The sequence below is a fragment of the Boleophthalmus pectinirostris genome, unplaced genomic scaffold (assembly GCF_026225935.1).
Source record: "Boleophthalmus pectinirostris isolate CB_2022bp ecotype Guang Dong unplaced genomic scaffold, ASM2622593v1 HiC_scaffold_4, whole genome shotgun sequence".
Lineage (NCBI taxonomy): Eukaryota > Metazoa > Chordata > Actinopteri > Gobiiformes > Gobiidae > Boleophthalmus > Boleophthalmus pectinirostris.
In genome coordinates this window covers 10,946,480-10,959,638 of record NW_026571353.1, presented here as the reverse complement: position 1 = coordinate 10,959,638, position 13,159 = coordinate 10,946,480, and the positions used below count along the sequence as shown (strand labels likewise).

Sequence of the window (13,159 nt, the reverse complement as noted above, 5' to 3'; positions counted from 1 at the left end):
GTCCTCCCGAGCAGTTGTCTTGTGGGGTCTGCCGGACCTGGGCTTGTCAAAAACATCTCCAGTCATTTCAGATCTTTTTCTTATTCTTTGTACTTGACGCTGAGAAACATTGAAGGTGTCACCACCTCAGCAGTGGATCTGGTCTTCAGTCTCTTGATAATTAACGCTTTGGTGTCAGGGTGGATCTTAGGCATGTTGTCAGAGGTCAAGTTGCAGTTGATGTGAAGGTCTGGTGTGCTGGGGTTCTTTTTATACACACCCACCAACTGATTGATCAGTAACTGATCACAGGTGAGGCTGTAATCTAGGATTGGGTGCATCATATGACAAGGCGAAAAGACTTTTGTCTTGCCAAAATCTGACCTTTCTGTGTTCGTCAAATGATCAATCTTTCTTCAGTGAAGCAAATTTTTAGTATATTGAGCATAATTTGGGAGGGTTTTAGCTTTCGTATGAGACATTTCTAAAACCAATCGATTAATTTAAAGTCAGTTTATAAGCTTTTGTTTCTACAAAATGGATAAGCGACAAGACTTTTGTCAGGGACTGTACGGATTTAATGGAGCTACGGCAAATACTTAAAACCCAGATTTTGACCTTACTCCAAATATGGTAACTTCAGCCATTGGTAAATTAGTTAAAACCTTCCAACATATATTAATTCAACCTTAAACTACTGTAAACATAACATTTACCTGTGTTTATACTGTGCTATTGTGTCAAAATAAAATGATTTGTAGATCAATAAAGTTTATCCATGTCTAAAACCAAATTAAAAAAAGACTATTTCTGGTTGGAGTATATTAAAAACACTATAACCAGTGGCTAATTCTAACTGGTTCTGCTGGTCACTGCTCTATTTAAGGCCACTCTTTTTTGCTATCAGTTTCCATACAGCTCACATATGAAGAGTAAGATTAATTAGCCCCACTTCCCACCGAAACACATCTGCTTTGGTGTCAGTTGTGGGGCTGCTCTTGTCGAACTCTACAGGCCACAGCTGTGATCAGTGCCGCTCCCTTCCCACTGCCATCCTCAGATTTATGGAACGAGACTTTACATTGAGGGGCCAAATCCTGCAGTGTCTCCTGCATAATGCTCGAAAAACTGGAGAGAGATGACAAGAAAAGCACAGAAAAGTTTAAATGATTATGCAGTACCAGGCTTAATAATATGGTCTTAGCAATTTACATAAACACACAAGTTTAAACTGGGGCTTTATGCAAAATGGATGGGTTGGATGTACTACATTTCCATAGTATGATGTACATAGACGAAATGGAAGACTGACTGTTCAAAAACAATTTTTTTAAAAGTCAGGGAATATGGTGAAAGCAACAAGGTCATAGGCAGTTAACAGTTAAAAGAGGATTATTACTGACCCATCACACATTCTGTTCTTACTGTTTGAGTCTTAACCCTCAGGAGAGTGTTATGCAGCAGCCAATATGAAACCAATCAATTTGTTCTGTCACGTACAACGCAGGTGAACAAACTCAAGTAGCAGTAGTATTGTACAGAGTGAGTCTGCCACTGTGGTGTGTCACTACCGTGTGTATGCCCCCGTTTATTTATTTATTATTTATTTATTAGACTTTATTGATCCCTCTCAGACAATCAATTCTGATTCTGATCTTTAGATTCAAATCATAAATGTAGATCAGTATATTTTTATTTATATGTCTTTACTTACATAAGGCATTTTTCAGCAAAAAATATTGCTGGATTGCTTAATATTCAATGCCGGACTGAATATTAAGCCACTTCAATCCAGTATTAAGCCTAACTATGTCTGAGAATCAAAGTGCATCACACAACTATGGTTAAAAAAAGCATATTGATTTGTTTAGACCCATGCTCTTCCACTTACTGTGGATGTGTCTTATACAGTGTGCCATCCACTCCAACGCTGATGGAGAGCTGGTTTAAATTGCGATTCTCTCGTATTTTGTCCACGACGGCAGCAAGTCCAGCACCACAGAGCTGTGCTGCTCTTCGAGCCACCACCGTACACACCTCCTTCACCAGAACGCTGTCATCGCAGGTAGAGCCGGTCAGACCCAGCCGCTGAAGGATGGAGCGCACCTGCCTCATGGCCAAGCGGTCGCTGGAATAATGATCAACAAAGGCAGGCTAATTATGTATTTATTTAATGGGGGGAGCGCATATTCATGTACATCTGTAATTACAGTGTAAATATACCAGATTATAGTACACTAGTCTAGTCAACCTTTTTATGACAAAGAATAGTGGTATTATAAAATCAAAATGTCAAAAAAGAATCAATAATTTTAATTAATAGTACACTAGCCCTAAGTGAACATATTTCAACCCTAACTTGGTTGATGTATAAAATAATTGATTATAATAGAAAGAATAGAATTTCCTTTGACAAAGATTGCTGACTAGTCGGCTACTAAAATAATTGTGTGTGAGTGTGACACTTTAATAAAATGAGAATAAATAGAAAATAAACTGAAGAGAGGGGGCAATGTTTCTGAAAGCATGATAAAAGTACATTCTTCTGATGGTTCTTAGTCTAAATAAAACTTAATTTTATTCTGGTAAAAATCATATTTTGTTCCAATACTAAAAGGGACACAGGATGTGTACAGTTGAAAAGGAGAACAGTGAGACATTCTGTAAATTCTCAGAGCCAGGAATTGATTTCATAAGTCTGAGGCTGACACAGTTCCAAGCAAATAGAGCAACCTAAATACCCCAACTTGTTTAAATCAATCTGAGCAGTGCTTTGGACTTTGGATTAATGATGATGATTATGATTGAACAACTACAGCCACTATGTATTAAAATCTATGAGACAGACAGTTTTATCTTGGCCTGTAAATACATCTGAAGAATAGTGTGTGTGTGTGTTTAAAATATAACATGATGTAACAATGATCAGTGGACATTGCAGAGACATGCTAGTGTAAACCATTATGTACCTTTCGATCTGAGACAGAAACTTGGTCTCGAAGATGCCGCGTGTCTTGAGTCGCTCTGAGACCTTTCCATGGTACAGTAGGCCTTTGTTTGTAAACTCTATCAATACATTCCTCACAATCTCTCCAAGGTACATGCCGCTAATCATCTTCTCATACCTGCGTGAAAGGGCAAGAACAAACAAACATGATTTATGTTCCACCTGATCATTTGTCACAGTGAGGTACAGGTGGACACTGGACAGACTTCACTCCATCATGGATACTCCTGCTCCCCCACTGCACCAGACTATCTATGACGGCTAGAGCGTTAGCTATGTCCATTTATATATACAGTCTATGGTCCATACAACTGTACAACAACTCACCCTTATGTAACAGATATCATCTTTGCATCTTTGTGTTTTCCTTACGACGCCCTGTATATTGCAGAGATATTTTTATTTGTATTACTTATTTCTATTTAATTTTATTTTTACTTGTACACATTTATATAATTTTGCCTTATTTGACAACAGTCTCTTGCTATTTTTGCTACTTATTTAGAATTTATTATTACCATTTATATTTTTTCTCTTTTATTTTTTTTCTTTTTATTATATTATTATATATTGTGATGTGTGAGCTACTGTGTCCAAGTCATTTCTCTTGTAGATCAATAAAGTTTGTCTAAGTCCAAGACAGGTTTTATTCTTAAAGATCCTAGACTGTTGAATTTTTTTTTTTTTTAAATACTCATTGGTATTTCACATTTTTCATAGTTTATAGCTATGCAGTTTAGATGAATTATAGTGCAAGCAATTGCTACAAAAGTATGAATATGTACATATGGATATTTAAACATTACAATGGTGCATGGTCATTAGTATTGCAAAGTATTGTGATTAGACTTGCACTTTAAAAAGTAACAGTTCAGAAAAGCCTGGAGGATGATTTTTCAATACAAAAGATATTCTATTATGTAAAAACTGCATCCTGTACGATGCAACTCAAATTGCAATTTTAGTTTTAAGACAACATTATAAAATGGCTAATAGGTCAAAAAAGATAATTTTGCACAATACAGTATTGCATATGTAAATTATGTTTGTGGTATCACAGTGTCTATCGGGAGGCTAATTTGTGAGAGCATTCCCAAAAGTGCAGCTTGTGTGTGGAGTTCTATCTGCATATAGTGGTCAATATCTTTCCGCTGTGTCAACCAATAAAGTGGATTGGACAAAACATTCAATGATGGTTTTGATAGAAAGCCATCTGTGGTGGGAGTGAAATAGTACAGGCAAGAGGTGATCATGTTATATCTCGTAAGTGCACAGTATATAGCACTTATGTGCTTCATAAATGCATTAAACAAAGGGTAATACTTAACTATTTGAAATATGCTGTTATAAAAGATAGTTTCCAATATAAGAGCATTCATTCTTCCCATTAAAGAAGAAAGTGCAGCAAAGACTGTTCTTTTTAGGGAAAATAAATACAGTACTTTTAACGTCAGCAATGTTCTCATGACCCTTTGACCCGGTTTGGTAGCGGCTGAAAGTCTGCACTATCTAAAGTGAAGTGTCTCAAGCCATTTGAGGGGACTGAAGCAGACGCTGGGGGGTACTATCTTCAAGTGAGGTCTGTTCCAGAACAGCTACTGGATCAGTTTAGCAAAGGCACGGCTACACAACAAAATGAGATGATGGAAAGAGCACACTCGATAACAAGAATTATTGTGTGAGTAAGTATGCTAAAATATTGCAACAGTATCAACATTGCATATTTACAAATACTGCCCCACCTAGAACCTGTGGCAGCTGCACAAAGATTGTTCCATATGCTTCAGTGGCCAACAGGGGCATAAAGTTACTTGAGTGATAGATAATACAGAATAATAGAACACTTTCTGTGCCAAATCAGATAAGTGCCAATGAAAAAATCATAAGTGAGGCTCAGTGTTTTGAGTTACCATAAACACTTGTACTTATGAATGTGCGATTTGTCTCAGAGCTTAGGTCTAATACTGGTTTAAAATGAAATAAAATGTTCTTATTTCTTAATTCTCATTTTCTCTCTGTGGGTCCTTCGCTCTTAGATTGCTCATCCTGGGAAGTCTCCTTTTGGACTGAAATGTTGAGTTTGCTTGTCTATAAAAGAGTGTAGGGATACATTATGTTGTCTGTAGTAATATTCTGGTCAAATAGGGCTTTCAAAACATTTTGTAAGGCTGAGAATCAATTTTAAATAATAACCAACCAATCAATCGCAAATCTGACCAAATTAATTCTGACTAAAATAGACTCACATTTTAATCTAATTTTTTGCTTAATTATAATGTACCAAATTGTCCATTTAGACATAGCACAGTGGAAATAGAGGACAGTCAAACTTTTCCTTCAGAGCTCAAGACACACACACATACACACACCCACACACACTCACATAGGGAGAAGAGAGCACCTTGTTAGTTGACAGTATGTGTTCACCACGTAATTAATTAAATACCAATGCCTTGGTTACTGCATGGATGCCATATTGCAGGAAGAATATGTAATTATTTGATACAAAACATATGTTGTATAACTTATCATTCGCATTGAGCCTAAAGCTTTCTTAATCTATTTGTGCTTTGAAGGCCATTTTCTCCTCTCTCAAAATCTTTCCACAGTAATTCATCCCCTGTAGAGCAGGATTACCTTTCCACACAGTGGAGGCCTGTCTGAAAAACCCTATGCACAGCGCCAAGTATATGTAACTGTGCACAGAACCCCAATCTGTAAATTAGTGTGTCCTCACATATATTTGAAGTGAAGATGTTCCAACCCACAAAGACTTCAACATTCTATAACCCCAAGGCTTAATGCTCTATATTGATACATAAATGAGAGTACTACAAAGAGGGTGAGAGATAAAGTCAGGTGGCATGCTTCTTCAGCTGCTTTCAGCGTCAGCAGCAACTAAAATGTCATAAACACTCAGGGGAAGCATATTTAATTCACAAATATGTTGATATGAGCAAGGACATTTTGAGCAAGTGGCAGTAAATAACGTGGGAGAAAGCGCATAGAGACCAGTGTGCTCTGGTCATAGGTCATTGACAGGGTTGTGTTGAGTCCTGTGGGGGGTTATAATAGTGGCTCATACAGAGGCTGGTACAGACAGGTCGTGACTGCTAAACAGCTTATTAGACTACCTCTGCATGCTCTATATCAACCATGAACAGACTTTGTGTAGCAAATATTATTTATATGAAATTATTTCTATAAATTATTAAGAATGCACCAATCTAGTCTTTTCAGTGCAGATACCATGTCCAATACTACAGCTTTACTACAGCTCGCACTCTGAGGACCTCAAGGACCGGCCTCCTGTCAGGACTAAACAAGGGGAGTCAGCGTTTCAGGTTCATGCAGCTAAAACCTGGAACAGTCTTCCTGAACATGTGAGACAGACTCTTCTGTGACGCTGTTTAAATCCAGGCTCAAAACATTTCTGTTTAACTGTGCATATAACTGAAAGGTTTTCATTCCGCACTCTTCTCTCCAATTTATGTCTCTCTTTTTTAATTTTAATCTTCATGATTATTTATGTTTTGATTTGTTTTTATTATGATTTTAATGTATTTCTTATTCTGTAAAGCACTTTGAATTATTTTGTGTACGAATTGTGCTATACAAATAAACTTGCCTTGCCTTGCCTTGCCTTTAAGTATATGTTGATACCCAATATCAACAGATACCAGTACAAAGCCACTATTTATCCCTCACTACAGAACACCTTTGTGTAAACAAAAGATCAAACAGTATGAAACGTTCTGGACTGACTACGACCAGTGAATACTGAATAGTCTTATTACATCGATTTACATGTCCAAAGAGGATATTAGCTGAACCAGTATTTGGAAGCCAATACTCATTCCAGAAAATTTTTCAGTATAGGCACTGATATCCAATACCAGTATCAGATGGGTGCATCTCTACAAATGATATAACACTACCGTAATTTTGAGAATGTTTGTCAGAAGACTTTAAGTACTGCCTTGTTTGTAAAAATATGTCATGAACAACATCCAAAAAGAACAAAATGTTAATTTGATGCCCATTATTAAGTCTTTATTACTTTACTTTAAGAGTAAAAAGAGACTTCTTGAACAATTAAAGCATCAAATTAATCTGATCTAGAATTTAGCTGTTTTTGTGTATTTGGTTTGCTCAAAGTTGGACGTTAATTCAAAATGTTTTAAAAATAAATCTCAATCAATTTCAGCAGGTCTCAAACCTTAAAGTAAAGTACCTTTCATTTTTCAGTCCAGATCTAAAATGTAGTGGTGTAGAAAGTACAGATATATGCTCTCAAATGTAGTGAAGTAAAAGTAAAAAGTATCCACTGGAAAATGTGCTTAAGTAAAGGATTGATACCGTAAAAATGTACTAAAGTATACTTTTATTTTTGTACTTCTTTACTTTACCATTTTGTACTTCATTACCTTACCATTACCACTTATCACCACTGGTAATAATAAATACAGGTATCATTATGAATACATCAGATGCATGTTATCATTTGTCAGAGCAGGAAAACCAGTCACAGCATTATGTTTTTAGGTCATAGAGGTTTTTACTGGAAATTGGAGAGTTCTATGTTTCAGTAGAGTAGACGTCTCAGTTTTGAGGATAATTCCTAGATAATTATATATGAATGAAAAAAACATACAAACAAACAGCAATAGAAATTAGGGATGTGAATCTATGGCTGTCTCATGAATCGATGGCTGTCTCATGATTTCATTAGATAATAGAAAGAAAGTAGAAAGGTCAAATGTAATCTAAACTGTTTCCATTTTATTAGGAGGAAATTACCACACCACACTGCTATGTTGTGTACATGCATCACATGCTTACATCTCTCAAATTGCATCATACCACAATCACAAACATCAGTTTCCACATTGAATCTGGCATTTCTCTGTATAAATAGTGAATTAAGATCCTATTTAAGAATCCTAAGAGATGGCATTATTGTAAAATCATTGAGAAATGCAAGCTTTTCACTATTAAATCTAATAATTCTGAAACTGTTTTTTAAATGTCCATATAATTGTATGTCACGGCTCTGTGGTCTGGCTGTCAGGAGTCAGGCATTCTCAGACCAAACCCCAGCGCCTCTGTCACAGGGGACTCACTGTGTAGTAAAACATCATTTGAACAGGCTAGTTTCTCTGCTAAGAGGTTTAGGCTGTGGAACTCTCTTTTGATCTAAAATTACAGACTGACAAACATGTTCAACAAGACTCTGAAACTGTGACTGAAGTTGCTCAGAACTGCTCACATCATGTTTAAAATGCTACAGTGTACTATTGCTGCTCTGAGTGAGAGAGGAAGAAGGGACAGAGTGAGAGAAAAAGGGAAGAGCCTTCAATCAATCATAAAATTCCAATTATTAAACTGTCTGCATCATTTCAAATTTGTTTTATTAGAATAATTTATTACACTATGTTTTTATTACTAAGAATACCAATATACAAGTTTTGCAACAATAGAAAAAACGTCAACTCAAAAGACCACTGTTAGCTGTACACCAGTGAACTTGATATTAACAAAAGAATTAACACTGGGTTGACATAAGCAAAGCCGTCCCAATGTGCAAACATAGATATTCTAATACTGGAGCTTTAGGATGAGTCTGGCTGCAAATGGGCATGTCACTGAAGCCAAAAAAGGACAAAATCATTTCAATATATCAACAAAATAAAACATTCTTTTGCACAGCCGGATAGACATTTTAAACTTTAAATCTTATCTTGATGTATAATTTCTGTGTTTAACTGTAAAGCAACAGTAGGAAGCAAGTCAAGATTAATTAGTTTTATGATCGTAACTATACAAGTTACAAAATAATAGTGAAAACTGCAAAATAATATGTGTGAGAATTTTTGAAGCAAAAAGTATCTCAAATCATTAAAAAAAAAAAAAAAAAAAAAAAAAAAAAAAAAGCCTTATGAAATTCTTGTTGCAAACTCTGTTTAACTCAAATGAATGACAAATAATGAAAATAAAATCAAGGCGACTAGGGTGATTGAAGCAAATTCAGCTAATGACTCAAATTGTGGAATGACACGGACAAATGACAATTGCTCGCATTATAGAGCCGATGTCATCTTTTCCTCCATTTTGGCCGCCTTCTGTGGTGATGTCACAGCACTGTACTCTAGTAGAAGTTTGACAGTGGTTTCAGGCATTGTGAGTGATCTGTGTCACTGCAAACATTGACTGAACCAGCGCCATCCTACACCATTTGTTTTGGAAACAATAACCATTTTGTCTCTGTGTGGCCAAAGCCAAAGTGCGAGCTAAAAGCAAAGCCTGCTAATGCTACACTTCCTACACTGGCTTCACAGAAGCACTGAAAAGATCTGGTAAAAATCTGTGGACTTAAAAAAGACAAGTAACTTCATGGAGAATGACTCACATCACGTTAAGCAGAGACCAGAAGTTCTGGAGAGGAACACAGAGTAAACAAGCATGATTGCTGCAACATGAGGAATAAAGCAAAACTGAACTACAAGTAGATTTCTGAGGTGTATAGAACAGGTTAAAAGCTCAGTCAATTTTGCAAAATATAGGCCCATGGTGCACTTGCCTGCTGATGGAGCATAAAATAATTGATCCTGACACACAACATCCTCTTCTAAATTTGTACAGAAGTGCATTTTAACACACCCTTAAATAGCTGATCTTAGTTAAAAGACTCTTACATTCTAAAACTCCGAATCCTTTACTGTATGATTCTTGTATCAAATTGCTCACTATATGTCAATCTGTCAGACTTCTTTCCTTCAAATAAACTGTTCATTGCTGAGTTTCCCAGATGTCAGTGTATCTGGTTTTATTGATTTTATGGCAGTTTTACAGGTAATATTTGAACAGCTACAAATGTACACATAAAAATAAAAATCAAAGACCATCTGTCACTTTGGGTAGGCTCCTTTCATTTTAACTACAGAAAACAGATTTAACACAAGCTAATCAAATGCACATAGGGTAACCCATGCTGTTTCAACTGCTGTGCTGCAGATTACTGTTACATGCATGTGTAACTGGCTCTTATAGTGACAGATTCGAGCTGCCAGGGCTGTATAGAATTCTTGCAAGCCCACTGTAGGCTATTCCCCGTATACACGTATTGATCAATATTTTATCTTCTTCCATCTTAATAAAACAAACACAGGAGGACTCCAGGCATAATGAAAAGGGTGTCAAGGTCACTACAGTTTTTATTTTGTGTTAACAGGATCAATAATAAAAGAGACTCAAATGTTAAGTTTGGAATGAGTTCGTACAATATATTAAACACGTGTACATTGATGGTTGTAGAATTGTTGATTAAAATGCACTTGCCTCATCATCGAGATTGACCAAAGTAGAAATTGCAATTTTTGGCACAGCCCTACCTGTAAATTTGAGTAGGGGCTTACCTTTGTTTTCCTGGTGTGGTTGAGGTTTCATCCACAATTCGATCAAAGTCAGTGCAAAAATCGTCCAGCTCTCCATTTTCCCCAAAGGCGCCCCACTCCATGTTCACACACATAAGGCCCTCATCCCCCTCAATGCGTTCAATGTTTCTCATCTCCTCCATGTAACAGACATTTGTTCCTGTACCTGTATAAGAGATAGTTCAATTGATTAAATATATTATTTTATAATATTTACCCTCCTGCAGACCAGTGTGGCAAATATGAGACTAAGAGAGACTGTTTTGGTTTGTTTGTTTTTATATCATGTAACTCATATATCGTTTTGTACATTACTGGTCATTTAAAAAGGTAAAAAAAAAGTCCATACTAAGGGCCTGTAGTAACAGTCGCATTTGCGTGCTTGTGTACATTAAATGTGGATTCAGGACAAGGAGCTTTAGTGGGCCCAATTCTCTAAAATGTTCTGATCTGCACTTTCAACAAGTGTTTGCTCCACACTTGACTTGCACTGGAATATTGTCGCCTCTCTCTATAACTGCTGCTGTGAGCCTCATAATTTTTTGGTCTTAAAATCTTCATAATAACCCGCTCTATGTGATCCTGGGATTTTTACTTCACTATTGTGTCCATTAAAAAATTTCTATTCCTAATATGGAGATCTGCTCCAAATCCACCCCTGTAACCATTAGCATCAAAAGCTTCATTTGAGTGGCGCTGAACGCTATGGGTGACGTCACACTTACTTAATCCATGTCTTTATATTTAGCCAATTCGGCAAATTATTATAACAGGCTGTGGCTTTGTGATTCATTTAACATTAGTTTAACAACACAGTTGATAGCTGTTTTATACTGCTTGAGCGATCACACTACCTAGCTGGCTCAGTTCATCTATGTACTATGTTCACAAAGTAATTTGCTAGTCGAACAGCACAGTCCTCCATATTAGCCTCGCGCAATGGCTGTATAAGGATGGCTTTAGGACAAACTTACCCACGATAAGTCCCACTTCACATTGGGGGTCCTCATATCCACAGGTCATCATTGTCCCAACTGTGTCATTCACCACCGCTACAAAACTCAAATCAAATTCCTAAAAACAGCAACAAGAGCAAGCAATTACTCATGTTTAATTCAGTGTCTGGAACAAAGCTCAAGCATGTGATGTTAACAGTTTAGGATGAGCACTGTCTCACAAAGTTATAAGTATAAGAGCTAATAATTATTCATTGGTGACCCCTTTCATTCTCTCAACAGCATGCTCTGGTATAATTGCAAGTTGTAGCATTTACCAGAGTAAATTTAGTCAAGTCATCAAAGAAATTACCTAAATGTAATTTGGGGTCTTAACTGATTTACTTGGCATACAATTAGTGCCAGATATCCTAGGTTTTCAATTATACAGATTTAGAATAATTAGAAGGAGAAAAATACTAGCCTTATACACCTTATTAATTATACAATCTGTAATCATGTCTGTGTGACCGACTTGAATTGCATGTATTTATTGATATGTTAGACTAGTGAGAGTATAGGCTGGGTTTCAGATGATCACAGCTTTCTATAGGCAAATATTCATTAATACAGATGGGGGGCATCTAAAATTTATATTGTTAAAATGCAAAATTATGTTGCACAACAATGAGTTCTTGGGTTTAGTTGATAACTGAAAATTATGATTCATCATTTGTGAATTTACTTTTTAAATATTTCATGGCAAAGTACAATGTAATCAATAGTGAAATCTGTGTTTTGTCACCCATCTGGGAGTATGACATCACCACATTGTAGAATCTGAACACCACCAATAGATAGAAAGTGTTTGACATACTCCTCTCCGACGAACTGCTTCTTTCAGTAATGTCACCACGTCTCGACCCTCACATCCACTGGCTTTAAACCCTTTGGTCCATTTCAGAAGAATACCCTGCATAGGCAAAAGGACAGTAAGCAGAAGCAGAAGAAAAACCTTGGAGAATTACTACTGTGTGACTTGACTGGGTTAAGTGCCTTGTCTAAATATATAAGTGCTTAAGTATAACTGCACGCCAAGATAATAATTAACAATTCACACCATATTGCTGTACTACCATTGCTCTGTGGCGACAAATAAATAGATGAAATAAAATGTAAACTAAAATTAACCCTGAAGAGTTCAAAGTCCAATATAATTACTACTTTTAAAAGCAGAGCACAATGGGGGCTAATGCATAGGGCTATGCTATTAATGGACACAGTACATTTTATTTCATCTATAGTGCTGTATATACAGTATATGCATTTGCCCCCTTCCTGATTTCTTGCCTTTTTGCATGCGTGTCACACTTACTGTTTCAGATGATCAAAAAATGTAAATATTAAACAAAGATAACCCATGTAAACATAAAATGCAGTTTATCTGTTATGATTTTATTTGTTAAGAGAAAAATGCTATCCAAACCTACATGATCCTGTGTGAAAAAGTAATTGCCCCCATTTTCATAAAACAGCATTTGATAAAAACAGGACTTCAGGAGCTCATGACCATATGTGTCTCTTCATCACAACGGTGAATACTGATTAGCATTACATGGGACCACAAGCTTTTTTTGTCATTTCCAATTGTGTGTGTGTGGGGTTTTTTTAGGTTCAACACGGGTTTAGTATTGATCAACATAAAATAGAGCTGCATGCCAAAATAATATAGTAGTGTTGCTAAAAGTGCCTTATGGAATAAAACATTTGAGGCCGTTTCAGATAATTAGTCGTTTACATCTTTG

The 13,159-nt window shown here is 36.3% G+C and overlaps 1 protein-coding gene across 4 annotated transcripts in view; it reads right to left on the bottom strand.

Moving 5' to 3' along the window:
- Nucleotides 1-490: 490 nt before the first annotated feature.
- The window catches only part of hk2 (hexokinase 2), a 32,657-nt gene continuing 19,988 nt past the window's right edge, over nt 491-13,159 (bottom strand). For all 4 annotated transcript variants that reach the window (XM_055161335.1, XM_055161336.1, XM_055161337.1 and 1 more), the window contains exons 13-18: nt 12,232-12,327; nt 11,394-11,493; nt 10,402-10,585; nt 2,949-3,104; nt 1,871-2,107; nt 491-1,107 (exon numbers count right to left, since the gene is read on the bottom strand). In XM_055161335.1, the coding sequence (XP_055017310.1) occupies nt 960-1,107; nt 1,871-2,107; nt 2,949-3,104; nt 10,402-10,585; nt 11,394-11,493; nt 12,232-12,327 (921 nt within the window). In that variant the 3' untranslated portion in view covers nt 491-959. The remainder of the gene's footprint in view (nt 1,108-1,870; nt 2,108-2,948; nt 3,105-10,401; nt 10,586-11,393; nt 11,494-12,231; nt 12,328-13,159) is intronic.